Source organism: Pelodiscus sinensis, chromosome 2 (genome assembly GCF_049634645.1).
Source record: "Pelodiscus sinensis isolate JC-2024 chromosome 2, ASM4963464v1, whole genome shotgun sequence".
Taxonomy (NCBI): domain Eukaryota; kingdom Metazoa; phylum Chordata; order Testudines; family Trionychidae; genus Pelodiscus; species Pelodiscus sinensis.
The window spans coordinates 15,790,824-15,805,964 of NC_134712.1; the positions used below are offsets into that span (position 1 = coordinate 15,790,824).

At 44.6% G+C, this 15,141-nt stretch overlaps 1 protein-coding gene across 5 annotated transcripts in view; it reads left to right on the forward strand.

The window, feature by feature from the left end:
* Positions 1 to 15,141, forward strand: part of ASAP1 (ArfGAP with SH3 domain, ankyrin repeat and PH domain 1) — a 306,096-nt gene that overhangs the window by 260,965 nt on the left and 29,990 nt on the right. For 4 of the 5 annotated variants that reach the window (XM_075920136.1, XM_075920137.1, XM_014573856.3 and 1 more), the window contains 2 exons: positions 5,622 to 5,850; positions 10,763 to 10,816. In XM_075920136.1, the coding sequence (XP_075776251.1) occupies positions 5,622 to 5,850; positions 10,763 to 10,816 (283 nt within the window). The remainder of the gene's footprint in view (positions 1 to 5,621; positions 5,851 to 10,762; positions 10,817 to 15,141) is intronic. The other variant, XM_075920138.1, reaches the window with a different exon arrangement.

Here is a 15,141-nt window from a genome sequence, read left to right on the forward strand (position 1 = left end):
GCGGGACCAACTGGGCAGCACCCTAGCTGCTCTGCTCTGCCGCTTCCCCAAGTCCTCCTCGTCAGTTTCAGCAGCCACGGTCCGCAGTGCCGCCCCTCACCCCCCAGCTCGGCGATAACTACAATACTGCAGTCTGGGGGGTGAGGAGTCCGTTCCCCGCCCAGAAACTCTCAGCAGCCGTGCAGGGCTTTCCCCGCCTTCCTGCAAAACGGCGGAAGGTTCGCCCTTCGCGTGCAGTTCCCTGCCCACCCGCCACCCTTCAGTCGGTCGCAGTGTGGGTCCCGGCAGACCCATCACAGGAATATAATATCCTTCCCCTCTTCTCCCCTTCCCTTTCCCAGCTGGGAGCACCCATGTAGCTCACAGCAGCTCCAATTGTCCAGCTGGCCGGAGCACTTACGGGTTCCAGTTGGTGCCAGACTATCAGGAGTGCCAGACCACTGGATGCCAGACAATTGGAGTTTTACTGTACTTTGCATTTGTCCTTATTTAACTTCAGCCTATTTACCTCAGACCATTTATTCAGTTTGTCCAGATCATTTTCAATTAGAACCCTAACCACCAAAGCACTTGCAACCCCTCCCAGATTGGTGGTATTTGCAAACTTAATAAGCATACTCTCTATGCCAATATCTAAATCGTTGATGAAGATATTGAACAGAACCAGTTGCAAAACTGACCTCTGCAAAACTTTACTTGTTATGCTCTTCCAGCATGACTGTGAACCATTAATAACTACTCCCTGGGTACGGATATCCAGCCAGCTATGCACCTAGGTTGTATTTCCCTAGTTTGATGAGAAGGTCATGTGAGACCGTATCAAATCCTTTACTAAAGTCTAGGTATGCCATGCCCACAGTTTCTCTGCTTTTTATTTAGTAGTTAATTAAGATACAGTGTATAGTTAATGCTAGTCTTAAGTTTCAGTCTTTAGGTTCTTTTGGACCAAATTTGTTTCTCAGGCCCAGGACTAGTGCAAGAACCATGCTTCATTCTTTGTCATTCAAAGTTTGCACATTGTAAGCCAGACTGATGCTAGTCAGTGACCCACACTCAGCTGTCTAAAATGTTTGGAGGAGTCCCACATCAGTGACAAGTATCACATTTGTAGATGGGTTAAGCCTCACTCTAAAACAGACAGAGCAGCAAGAATAAAGTGTCTCTTTATGGAGGCAGCACTTTGCCCTCCATGGGAGCCATCAGACTTGGAGTATAGCACCAGCAGTACACACCGCACTGAGATGTCTTCAGCGCTTCATTCTGTTTCTCTAGTATTAAAGAAGAGACAACTTTTCCCAGGACACAATACCTCATACAGCAAGACCTTTGGAACTGAAGGCTGCTAGAAGCAAGAACCTTCTCCAAAGTTTTCCTCTGCTGCAAAGGGGAAAGATTTGCCAACTCTAGAACTTACGCCAGGTCTGTTGTGTCTGACTCCTGAAGGTCCTATATGGTGGACTCAAGACCCAATTCCACTACTGACAATGTGAAAGGCAAATGCTGCTTCCAGAGAGTTGTTTAACCTTTCTATATTGGTGTCCCTGACAGTGCAGGAAGGTGATACAGTGGCTATAGTTCCTGCATCAGTTTATCCAGAGCATGCAGTACCAATGCAGCTTCTAGTACCTAGATGACCTGTATATTCCAGGGGCAAGCTGCTGTTAATATCCCCAGTACCACCATCCCCTGGTTGAGCTTTCCTATCTCTTATTCATCTGGGTTCTGCTGCATCATTATTGCAGGGCCCCATCATATTTTAGAAGTGGGGGTCTTTTGTGTCCCATTCCAGACAGGAATCTTACTTTCAGCGAGAGCCTTAATGTCCATGATGTTGCATCAGCCTCTGCATTTGGCACTTCTCAAAAAACAATGGCATGCACAACCATGGGGCCCACCACCATGTCAGTGGCCATTCTGGAAGGGGGGACGTTCATCTGCATTAGGACCTTTCCTCCCCGCAGCGATCACTAGCACCACAGACAATGGGTTTTGGTGCCCAGTACCAAGAAGTGTACTGAGCAACTGGAAATTGCTCAAACACCACTTCCATTGCAAGAGGTAGATCAGCCATTCCCTCAGAATTGCACTTTGCATGATGATGCATCTTCTTCATCATCACCAATGAGGCTGTAAAGATGGAGAGTGATTCTCCACCACCAGAGAATTACAAGGCTCACTAAGTACTGCTTGAAGAAGTGGCCTCATTTTTAGATAATCAAGGGAAAGGTGTCCATGAAAAGTATCGCAAGCTAGTGGATATATTCATATCTGTGGAGCACTCCAGAGTGGCAGTTCCAATTAATGAAGCAATTCTGGAGCCAGTTAAAACGCTTTGGCAGATCTCTTCTTCCTTCATACCTATGGCTAAATAGGAGAAAACATCTCTGATCTGACCTTCTCCCAGCCTCTTTGGTGGTGGCAAAAACTTATGAGCAGAAGAGCCACACCACCAAGTGTGAACAGCAACGAGTAATGAATTAGTCTGAGTTTATTTATTTGTGAACACTGTTTCCGCTAATATTTTCTATCCACGTGCAGAATAAATTTGCAATGTGAGCCAAGGTAATGTGCAGAAGTGCACCATCCACGGAAAAATACACCCTAGATATAATATATATTTTGAAAAAGCTAACAGAGAGGATAATTACTCAAGCCAAAACAGGTTAGACATTTTAGAACTCACTACTCAAGGAGTTTAAATTTAAGTATCAGAGAGAAATTAAAGTATAAAATAAAACCAATCGAAGACTAAAATAACACACTTTGAAAGAATAAAATTACAGAAAATGTATGTGAATTTCAGGAAGTACCAAGAAGTAACAACAATTAGTGTATGTGGCAACAGCGCCGGAGGTGGAAGTAGAGGCCAGCTCCCCACGTGTACTGGCTCCTGCCTTCCTCCAATGCGCCTCCCTCCTCCCCCCCCATTGCCTCTGTATCAATGAGCACTAGCTGTATCTGCGAGCACTTCTCCACAGACACCTGCTTCCCACCTTCCCTCTATGCTTCTGCCTCTGTGAGGCAGCAGTGCGTGGGGGGAGAAGAGGGACGAGAGGCAGCTTCACAGGAGCCAGCAAGAAACCAGCTTAAAAACCATCTCTCCATACACACTGGTTCCAACTATCCCGCCCTCCCCCCTCCGCACGCTGGGGTGAGGGGTAACTGTGAGGGTTAACCATTGAGCTCAAGCTCATCAGTTACTCAGGTACATGGGTATACATTCACATCTCTAGTGTGAGAGAGGCTGTGTAGGCTGAAAGATTCCAGAACAACACTGAAGTCATGTGGTATTTACACACTGGTGACGAAGGGGAAACATTCTGGCAGGTATCAGAAATATATTCCTTGGCATCAAGATGTGCCAAGAAAAAAAGTCAGGAATTATAGGGCATGACAGTCCCCCTCATCATCTGAAATGAGCAGTAGCCCAGTTTAAACATGCATTTTATGGGTTTGTCAAGGGAAGCATGCCAATACTTACAAACTAATCTGTTCCTACCCTTATCTTTTCCAGTCCTTCATACTTGGACTCACGAGACATCTGGGTGGTCCAAAGCATAGTGAATCTGAGCTATTCCCTTCATTCGTTTCCATCTCCACTTCTCTTCCCATCCCTCTTCAGGGACTGATCATGAATGGTCATTACATCCAGACATGGCTGATACACCTACTAGCTTTGGGGAGGAAACTTCCCAGAAAGGGCCATTTGCAACAATGGCCAACAAAGTTCTGTCAGTTCTGTTTCCATAGGGCTACAGCTCAGGGTCTTTGACAGATTCTTCCCACCTTTTCCCTGATGCTATTACTATTCAGAGCCCTGTTCAAGGCCAACCAGAATCATACTTATTAGCCAGGATGGGTAGGAATGGTATCCTTAGTCTCTGTTTGTCAGAGACTAGAAACAGGTGACAAAAAAGGCATCACTTAATAATTATCTTTTCTTTTTACTCCCTCTAGGGCATCTGGCATTGGCCACTTTCGGAAGACAGGATGCTGGGCTAGATGGACCTTTGGTCTGACCCAGTATGGCTGTTCTTATGTTCTTACTAACAGCACCCACTGGTCTTGGCAATGTTGTTTTTTGATCCTGCTAGTATTATTAATGAAGCCACCTGTACCTCTTCCATTTTATTTGCATGTGATTTCTCAGGACGATGATCGTCTGCTCCAATCCAGATTTTAGGCTTTCTACTTGACAGTATGGATGCTTCATGGCTAACATAGTGGAAATAATTTGCTCAAAAGATGTTCATGGGGTGCTTCTGAACAGTAGAAAGCATTTAACTAGACATACCACCTGGCTAAATGAAAATATTTTTCTATATATGATCTCAACAGAAAAGACTCTGTTCAGTGCAGGCTTCCATTATCCATGTTTTGAATTATCTGTTGCTCCTAAAATATCACGTTCTGACAGTTCCACTAAAACACATTTATCAACAACATCAACATTCCATCCCTCCAGTGGGTAATAGCTTCCCCTCCTCCCCCAATCTTGTTGTCGGGTTTCTGAAAGGTTAGAGAGATAATACCTGGGGTGTAAGTACCTGTTTCCCCATGAGATCTCAACATAGTACTAATAGAATTAATGTCACCTCCCTTTGAACCTTTCATGACTTGTTTCTAATTCCAACTCTCCATGAAAATGGTGTTTCTGATTGCAATAACTTCAGCAAGAAGAGTGGGTGAATTGAGAGCCTTGGTTTCAGACTCTCCTTTTTCAGTTTTCCATAAGAATAAAGTTTATCTGCACCCTCAAACAAAATTCTTGACAAAGGTGGTTTCCAATTTCCACATTAATCAACTAATTTATTTGTCGGCTATTTTTCCAGAAGCTTCACAAAACATACATATAAACAAAAACTTTTAAACAACTGCAGTAAGCATGCCAAACTTGTCTGAAATGTAACTTCTTTATTTGTCTATACAATTATTATTCATTCTAGCATCTCATGTAATCTGAAATTAATATCCTGGCCCCGTTGGTAGTCTGCTAACTTGACTTCACTTGGTTAAAGATTTTAAGTGTAATTCAAACTGTACGTTTACTGTTACCTCTTGAATAATATTTTGTTAAAATCCAAGCAAGGTGAATAACATCTATGTAGCAAAATTAAAAAATGAGTGGTCCTGTAGCACTGTAGAGACTAATGTATATATGGTATCATGAGCTTTTGTGGGCACAACCCACTTCTTCAGATGAGTCTGTATAGCAATACAGATATATAGTTTTCAGTGCCAGTAATCTAATTACAACTTGTAAATGTTAAGCTGCTGAAACCACAATCGTTAATTTATGCGGGAAGAGTGGGAGTTTCATGAATGAGGATACTTTAAGGGCGAGAGCCCAATTTATTTACTCAATATGCAAGGAAACCACATTGGTGTCTATTTATATGTATATCATAAATTTGTTATGTTGTAATCATATACAAATATTTTATGTGTATTTAATCCTATAAACACACACACACATCCCAGTGGCTTTCACAGTTTGTATGGTATGTTTAAAAAGATGATAAAGTGGAGAATTGCAGGACTTCAAAATGTGTATATGATGAATACATTGGCCCTCCTATACTAAATCTATGCTATAATGTAATTTTTTTCTATTTTCATAGCCTAGTCCTATAAAGAAAGAACGTTCTCCAAGACCCCAGAGCTTTTGTCACTCTTCCAGTCTTTCCCCCCAAGACAAAATGACTCTGCCTGGATTCAGCACTCCTAGAGACAAACAAAGACTGTCCTATGGAGCCTTTACAAATCAGATTTTTGTCTCTACAAGCACAGATTCTCCAGCTTCTCCCACAGTAGATGCTCCTCCTCTCCCTCCTAGAAATGCTGGCAAAGGTAAGTCTGCTCACAAAAAATTTAATGGAAACCAAAAATGATTGTTTGATGGTTATCATCATAACCAATCTGAACACTTGTGTTCTTTCAATATTTAGTGTGCTTTTCATTCACTTTGTATAAAGCTTTTTAATCCGATGAAGTTCACGTTTTGAAAACTTACTTTTTACTGAAATGAAATGTTTACAGTATATTTATATTTTAAGTTGCATTCAACATAAATTGTTAAGAATAACAAATATGAACTGCAGTGTTGTTTTCTAGAAGGAGCTAATTCATTTTAGATATAAATCATTCTGCTCATGTTATGTTTGTTGTTAAAACACACTATTTTAATAGGACACACTAGATGTGAATCCAAACCAAAATCTCAAATCTGAGCCCTCAATATCTTGGTAATGAATGGGCAGTGCTTCAGGTTACAATGCTATGCAGACTCTGGCAGAGAAGACAGAAAGCCAGACCATGAACAGGCTGGTGAGGTCCCCACTCCTTATGCTAGACTCCCCACACATGGAGCTACTAGAATGGCTCTGCTGAGCACTAATGGGGTGAAAGGGAAGGTCCTTAGCCCTCCACGGAGGTCCAGCAAACTGCATATTCACTAAAAATGTGAGCAAGAGACCCTGCGTCTTCACTGCGTGAAATAACTGCTTCATCTTGTAGGGTTATCCATGAAAAACAGTTATGGGTTTCTGCTAAAGTTGTGTATCATCATCACCACATATACTAAATATAAAGCCATAAGATACTTAATGTTGTCTTTGTGATGAAATAATACATTTTTTAATAATGTTTAAAAGGGAACAGAATCTTTTACAACTTTATTAGTCCTGAAGTTTTTTTCATACCTTACATATTGTTGCTGTAATAGATGTTAATCCATTTATGTTATGTTCATAATCAAATTATTTGGTGTGGGCTGTGAAATATAATTGTTGATTTTCTGTAATTCACTTAAGTCTAATCTTGAAGCTTTGCTATCATCAAATTTTCCACTTTTTTCTTTCCTGCAGTTTATACAGAGCAAAACTGTTTTTGCTGACTGTGGAGGGGTACGTCCTTCTTCCCGAGGGTCTACCCCTTCTTATTTCCCCCTTGGTCTCAGATTGCCCGGCAGTGATTTCTCGATATGTGCTGCCGTGGTTTACTCTTTATCTGTTTACCCCAGGAGGGGGCTGTGAGGGGGACCTGGGCCCACCCTCTCTCCAGGCCCCAGCCCAAGCCCCCAGGTGGGGGTGTCCTCCTTGTCCGCTATTCACCTGGCTGACGGGGCTAACCGCCGCAACTCGTCAGCCCGCAAGTGGTGAGCCAGCCACCTGCCCTGGGCTACTCCCTCACCTCGTCCTCCCTGTCCTTCCTTCACCTCTTAACCTTTCTCCATTCCGACTCCCTCCTCCTTCCCGGCCTTTGTCTCCTCCTTTCCTCCACTTTGCACCGTCCTCCCTCCTCCATTCCCCCTCTGCACCTGCACCGGCGTCTTGTGTCCTTCCGCCTCCCGCGCAGTCACTTACGCGCCCACCCCCTTCTGGGCGTGCGTCGGCATCTGGTCCTCCGGCACCCCCAGTGCATGCATGACCAGCTGACGGGACGCCATTTCCCGGACTAGCCTCCGCTGCCAGTTTTTCCCCCGGCGCGGGGACGGGAGGCATCGTCCCATCGCCGTCCTCACTCGGGGTCCACCGCGTTATCGTGCGGGGTCCTCGTACCCTGTCACACTGAATTATTTAGATTTTCTTTAAATCTAGACTTATGTAAAATGAACTTAGTAGCTAACAGCATAATGTGAGGCTAAGTATCTTAAGTGAATTTCTCCCCCCCCCCCCCCAAATTATAAAGCTGTTACATAACTATTTGGATTTCATTTTCTTGCTCTTAAAATAGTTTGGGTTTTCAAGAGGAATAAAGAAAAGATTTCATTATAATGTACAGTGTGACACTTTATGCAGTAGTCTCTGTTGGCTTTATAGAACAGCAGTTGCACGATGCAGATACCATGCTTGGAAAACAATCATGTGACAGCATTAGTCATGTACTGGTGATTTTAGTGTTTCCTGGTTTTTTTTTTTAAATATAGGAAAATTGCCAATTGACTGATTGACTAGCCTTGCTGTTCTGTTATGTAGCTGCTCTCTTTATTCATTTCTTGTGGACTAATCCTACCTCTCCTGTGGAATTCGGAGGTGGTCCAGTGTTGTTGCTGGATCTCCAGGACTAGGGGTATGTCTACACTACCCTGCTAGTTCGAATTAGCGGGGTAATGTAGGCATACCGCACTTGCAAATGAAGCCCGGGATTTGAATTTCCCGGGCTTCATTTGCATAAGCGGGGAGCCGCCATTTTTAAAACCCCGCTGGTTCGAACCCCGTGCAGCGCGGCTACACGGGGTTTGAACTAGGTAGTTCGGACTAGGCTTCCTATTCCGAACTACCGGTACACCTCGTTCGAACTAGGAGGGTAGTGTAGACATACCCTAAGTTCTTCCTGTTAGCTAAGGTCACCAGAGTTTCAGCTTCCAGTGGTGGAGCAAGATGACAGTTCAGTTTTATTCATTTTCATGCATTTGTGACTTGTCTTCCTCCTCCTCTTGATCAGCTGAATAGCCGCATGATCATTTCAGCCCTCTGGATCTGCTGCTGCACCAACTCCTATTAGACTCCTATGCAAAGCTGTTCTAAAAACACTATACAGTAAACTTCCGATAATCTGGCACCTTTAGGACCCAAGGGGTGCTGGATTATCAGATATGCCGGAGTACCGGAATGGGGGCTATGAAGGATTTGGGGTGGGGGTGGGGGTCGGCAGGGAACTGCGCAGTGTGGGAGAGGGCGGCACTGCGGAACTAACCCGGCAGCACCCTAGCTGCTCTGCCCCCGGCTTCCCCAAGTCCACCAGTGCTGAAACTGACCAGCAGCGGACTTGGGAAAGCTGGGGGCAGAGGAGCTCCAATTGTCCCGATGGCCGGAGCACTTCCAGGTTCTAGTTGGTGCTGGACCACTGGATGCCAGACAATTGGAGTTTTACCGTGCTTAAATCTAAGACATACTCCTTACATGAGGCAGCACTTACAAGATTTAGAGGGTAAATTATGACTTCCCTGGTGCCAGACAGTTGACCCTTGCATTACTAGGGCATGGAGCTCAGAGTCAGGCCAGTATGTTGGGTCCCAACCTTGTACCAATGTCCTGTGACTAAAGCACAGTAAAGCCCGATCAGGAGCTTCTAAGCTTTTGGGAAGAATTTAAGGATTTGGAGAAAGCTATCTGGTTAGCTTAGGGAGTAAGTACTGCAATAGGCCTGGGCTGCAGGGGGGGAAATCCTGAAAGGATCTAGAGTCCCTCCAGATACTGAAGTGTGTTGTCAGCTCCATGGGAAAAGAAGTGGGACTCCTACACAGCTCTCCTTACTCCCACTGTGATTCAGGATATTCTCATGGTACTCGAGTAAATCCTGCAAATTCTGTAGTCTCCCAGAAAGACATAAGCAAGTATGTCCTTCACACGCAGTCATTACTACCAGTATTAAACAAATGGGGAAGAAATATGGGGTTATCTTCTTTTCCTTTCTCCTCTTGAGGGAGTGTTTGCTGGAGCTTGTCATAAACAGCAGTTTTCATAGACTGTCCCTGCTTTTTAGCTTTTCCAGTTAAGCCATATTCTTGCAAGCCCTTCCCACAACTGCTAGCAAAACCAGTACTTTCTCCACAAACTACATTTTTTTTAAAAGGTTGGCTTATTTTGGTTTAGCTAAAATTGATTACTTAAATTGATTTAAGATATGCCAAAATAAGCCTAGTTCACATTGAAATAAATTTGTCCACACAGTTTTTGGCAGCAGTTCAAATAAATTGGTTTAAAAAACACATCTTTAGTTTAATTGGATCAGCTTTCTAGTGTAAAAACCAGTCCCCGGTAATACTTAGTGAGAGTTGAATTTCTGTTTCCATAATTCTGGGAAGCACATGTATTCATCATGGCTTCAGTTGTCTGTAACGTCTGTTATTTTTGTGATGATTTTTAAACTTAGACGAGTAGTATAGCCCAATTAGTGTCACTGATCTTAATTAAATCTTTGCAAATGTTAGTTACAGAAGCATTCAAGGTAGTGTTGTCCCCTAGTTCTTCTGGTCTCATTGTAAAGGTTTGCGGCAAATATGGGCCATTTTCCCAATTTTAGGTGAAAATTAAGATAATCTAAGTAGTTTTTCTGGTTTCCATCAGAAAACCTAATCCAAACCCTCTAATTTAGGTCTGTTTGGATTTGAGAATTTTGATTCATTTGATCTCCAAACTTGAACCCATGCACACTGAAAGCACAGCTCTGACTTCAATATTTGTAGATTCTATGTTGACAGTCTTACCTTACTATATATAATATGTATATACAAATAATTTTTTAAAGAAAAATGCTTCTAGCTATGTCTGTGGTATTTCAGTACTTTGTGTTTTTGATTTAGGTAAAGCACAAGCTATTTCACTCTTGTTTATATCCTATTTTGTTAGTCTTGTTTTGCTATATTGTTAATTTCCCAGTATTAGGAAAAGAGACCTGTTGGCAAAATATATGAAAACCTTATGAAGTTATTAATAGTAGGTGTTGGCTCACTTTACAGGAGAAATTTAGAGTTGACAGTTGCAAATACCTGTGTTAATGTTCAATCAATTTGTGCTGCTCAGGTCCTAAAGAGTTGTAGTGTGCTTCTGATCAGTATTTCGCAAATGTTGGCACTAAGAGTTGGCACTGTACTTGACAAGTACAGAAAAGATAATGTCTGAAATGATGAGTGTAATCAAACATTTTAAATAATGCAAGTGAGCAATTAATAATTCTCATAAGAATTTTGAGGGGGAAAAAAGCAATATTGGTTATGAAAGTACCATTTTTAACACAATCTTGTCACTTTCTTTTACAGTACGTGTCCTACCATTAACTGGAATACTGGTTCTGCCATATCTCTCATGCAGTGGTAAAAATATATACTGTAGGCTCTCCCACCATAAAATAATTATTTAATGAATGTAACAGCTTTGCATGTTGTCACTGGTACACAAAAATTAATACATAGGACAAGTACTAACTCCACAAAAGCTGAAGTACACACATTGTTAATTGTAGGCCTCTGATAATTATTTAGCTAATCACAGAATGTTTTTAATTTCTGTATAAATAAATATTTTAAGGCTGGAAATTTTAATTTTAAAGTACATAGTCTGTTAAATGTTTTCTAACTTACATTATTTAACCTTATGCTGTTGTGAGTTTTGTATAGTTAGAGGGTAAATAGTAATATTTTTTCAGAATTACACATATAATTACAGATCTTAATATCATTCTATCATCTGTTTAAGTAATAAATTATAGATTGAAATTTATTTTTCCTCAAGTTTTTCCTGAAAATCTATCAATTTGGCTTTCTGTCATTCTGAAACAAGTTATTGCCTTAAAAATATTTTAGAAGTTTTTCCCTATACTCATCATTTTCCTGAAAAGAAACTATCTTTGGTAAATGCCAGAAACCGTCTTTGGTAAATGTCTGAAAGGAGGGTGTGTTGTTCAGTTATTAGAACAGTAGAATAGTGTTAGAAATGTAGCCGTGTTAGTCTGGTGTAGCTGAAACAAAATACAGGACTATGTAGCACTTTAAAGACTAACAAGATGGTTTATTAGATTGTATCCTTTGGTCATTTTTTTAATTGTATCCTTTGGTATACAGGCAGTCCCCGACTTACGCGGATCCGACTTACGGATCCGCACTTACGAACGGGGCTTTTCTCGCCCCGGAGCTCACGGGCGGCGGGTCGCCACCCGTGTCCTCCAGGGCGAGAAAAGCTTCTCCCAGTCTCCCTGGTCTGCTGGGGGGGTCCAGCAAAGCCGCTGGACCCCCCCCAGCAGACCAGGGACACCCGAGCAAAGCCGCCGCCTGGGCGGCTTTGCTCGTTTGCCCGGGAGCAAAGCCGCCCAGGCAGCGGGACCCCCGCCGCCTGGGCGGCTTTGCTCCTGTCCCCCTGGTCTCCTGGGGGGGCCCAGTAAAGCCGCTGGACACCCCCAGCAGACCAGGGACACCTGAGCAAAGCTGCCGCCTGGGCGGCTTTGCTCCCGGGCAAACGAGCAGGCGGCGGCTTTGCTCGGGTGTCCCTGGTCTGCTGGGGGTGTCCAGCGGCTTTGCTGGACCCCCCCCCCCAGCAGACCAGGGGGACAGGAGCAAAGCCTTGGAGCACGCCCGCAGCGGGACAGCCCGTGCGTGCCTGGGCTGTCCCGCTGTGGGCGTGCTCCGCGGCTTTGCTCCCCGTCTCCCTGGTCAGCAGACCAGGGAGACGGAGCAAAGCCGTGGAGGACGCGGGCGGTCCCGCCACCCGCATCTCCCTGGTCTGCTGGGGGGGGGGGATGCAGCTAGTGCCTCCCCCTCCCCCCGCCCAGCAGACCAGGCTTCTTTTCTTGCCTATGCCCGGGGTAGAGCAGCTGGGGCGCTGCCGGGTTGGTCCCGCAGCGCTGCTCCTCGGCGCTACTGTAGCAACCCGGCAGCACCCCAGCTGCTCTGCCCCAGGCGTCCTGATTCAGCTGCTGCTGGTCAGTTTCAGCAGTGGCTGAATCAGGACGCCTGGGGCAGAGCAGCTGGGGTGCTGCTGGGTTCCTCCAGTAGCGCCGAGGAGCGGCGCTACTGGAGCAACCCACCAGCACCCCAGCTGCTCTGCCCGAGGCATCCCCAAGTCAGCCGCTGCTGAAACTGACCAGGGGCTGACTACAGGAAGCCCGAGGCAGAGTTGCTCTGCCCCGGGCTTCCTGGAATCAGCCGCTGATCAGTTTCAGCAGCAGCTGACTTGGGGACACCTGGGTTTCTTAAGTTGAATCCGTATGTAAGTCAGAACTGGCGTCCAGATTCAGCCGCTGTTGAAACTGATCAATTTCAGAAGCAGCTGACGCCAGTTCCAACTTACATACAGATTCAACTTAAGAACAAACCTACAGTCCCTATCCTGTACGTAATCCGGGGACTGCCTGTATATGGTTGTGACTATTTTCTTCCACTGTTTGATCTGAGGAAGTGGGTCTGGCCCACGAAAGCTTATCATCTAATAGAACAGTAGAGTGACTGGATTTATTAGCATTGGGAAAGTCATTATTTTTTGTGATAGAAATGTAGCCGTGTTAGTCTGGTGTAGCTGAAACAAAGATCATCTAATAAACCATCTTGTTAGTCTTTAAAGTGCTACATAGTCCTGTATTTTGTTTCATTATTTTTTGTGTTACTGTAACAGCTGAGTCCTAGTCATAGATTAGGGCCCATGTTGTGTTAGCTGCTGTACACACACAGAATGAAAAGGCTGTTCCTGCCTCTGAAGTGCTTACAGTTTAAGTATAACACAAGAGACCACAAATAGCTAAAGACAGGGAATAAAAAGAAACAGTGACACAGAATTGGTCAGTATGATTGGCAGTGGTTCCTGCAGACCAACAATCTAACTGTTGTAAAGGGACAAGAAAACCACTCTGTCTATTTATAAAATGGGCATAACACTATTTCACAACATATGTTGCAAGTCTTAAAATTTGCCCCTGTATTGAAAGGAATTGTATGTTAATTATTGCTATTGTAGCATCCATAGGTAGAATGTGAACATTTAAATCTTATAAAGTTATACACGTTTTAAACTCTTCATGTAACATCTATAAATACAGTAAAACTCCATTGGTCCAGCATCTGACGGTCCAGCACTCCTGATGGTCCGGCACCATCAGGAACCCGGAAGTGCTCCGCAGCTGGACCATTGGAGCTGCTCTGCCTCCAGCTTCCCCTATTCAGCCGCTGCTAAAACTGACCAGCGGCTGAATCGAGGAAGCCGGAGGCAGAGCAGCTGGGGCACTGCAGGGTAGGTCCCCTGGCGCTGCCCCTGGGGGCTGCAGGACCAACCCGGCAGCACCCCAGAGCAGCTCTGCCTCAGGCTTCCTGGAATCAGCTCTTGGTCAATTTCAGCAGCGGCTGACTTGGGGACGCTTGGGGCAGAGCAGCTGGGGTGCTGCTGGGTTGGTCCCTCTCCGCTGCTCCTCGGCGCTACTGGATCAACCCGGCAGCACCCCAGCTTCTCTGCCCCAGGCGTCCCCAAGTCAGCCGCTGCTGAAATTGAGTCAGCACATTCAAGGAGTGGTGCTGCGGGACCAACCCAGCAGCACCCCAGCTGCTCTGCCCCAGGGGTCCCCAAGAGCAGCTGGGGTGCTGCCTGGTTGGTCTCACCACACCAAGGGTCGGCGTTACCCCGACCAACCCGGCAGCACTCCAGCTGCTCTGCCCCAGGCGTCTCCGATTCAGCCGCTGCTGGTCAGTTTCAGCAGCGGCTGAATCAGGGACGCTTGGGGCAGAGCCGGACTATCGGAAGGGGGGGCTATGAGGAGTCTGGGGTGGCACCCCCCCCCCCAGACCCCTCATAGCTCCCCCTTCGGATAGTCCAGCATATCTGATCATCCGGCACCCCCTGGGTCCCAAAGGTGCCGGATTATCGGAAGTTTACTGTACATTAGTATCATGTGATGTTAAAATGTGTACACCATCTAACTTTTATTCACAAGTTTTTTCTATTCAATTTTATTTTTCATTATTTAAATATTTATTCTTAATCAAATTATTGTTTTCCATTACTAATAAAAAGAGAGGGAGCTTACTCTGTTGACTTCCACTTTACGTTGCATTTAATTGAAATGGCAGTGTACAGGACCAGTTTAGGACACTTTCTCCATTTTTGTAATGAAGCTTGGATTTTTGGGGGTAAAGTGGGGGTTGTTCAGCTGGAAGGAAACTTTTTGTTAATAACTGATAAAGATGGTATGTACCTCCATCAATTAGTCACTAGGGGGTGATCAGTAACTTTAGTTGTTTACATCTGTAAGATCCATGTATCAGCACATGTAACTCCAAAGTAGAGATTTTAAATCATTAACTCTTTTTTTTTTTTTTTTTTTTTTTAATCCTTGTGCAGGAAATAAATCTGTTGTATTAACTGTAGGGATGTTAGCATCTAGTTGAATAGTCGACTAATGGATAAACAGGAGCTTATCAATTAGCACTATCGACTAGTCGTGTGTCTCCCCCCTTCCCTTCCTCCGCCCCCCCATCCCCCTATCCCCCCCCGCAGCTCTGCATTGGGAAGCCCAAGGAAGCCTTTGCTCAAAGTTGCTAGCACGGACTCTACTCTGAAGGTGTCTTTTCATTCATCACACCTCACACGCACGCACACACACACACACACACAATACACTGTGTATGTGAAGTGTGATGAATGAAAAGACACCTGCAGAGCA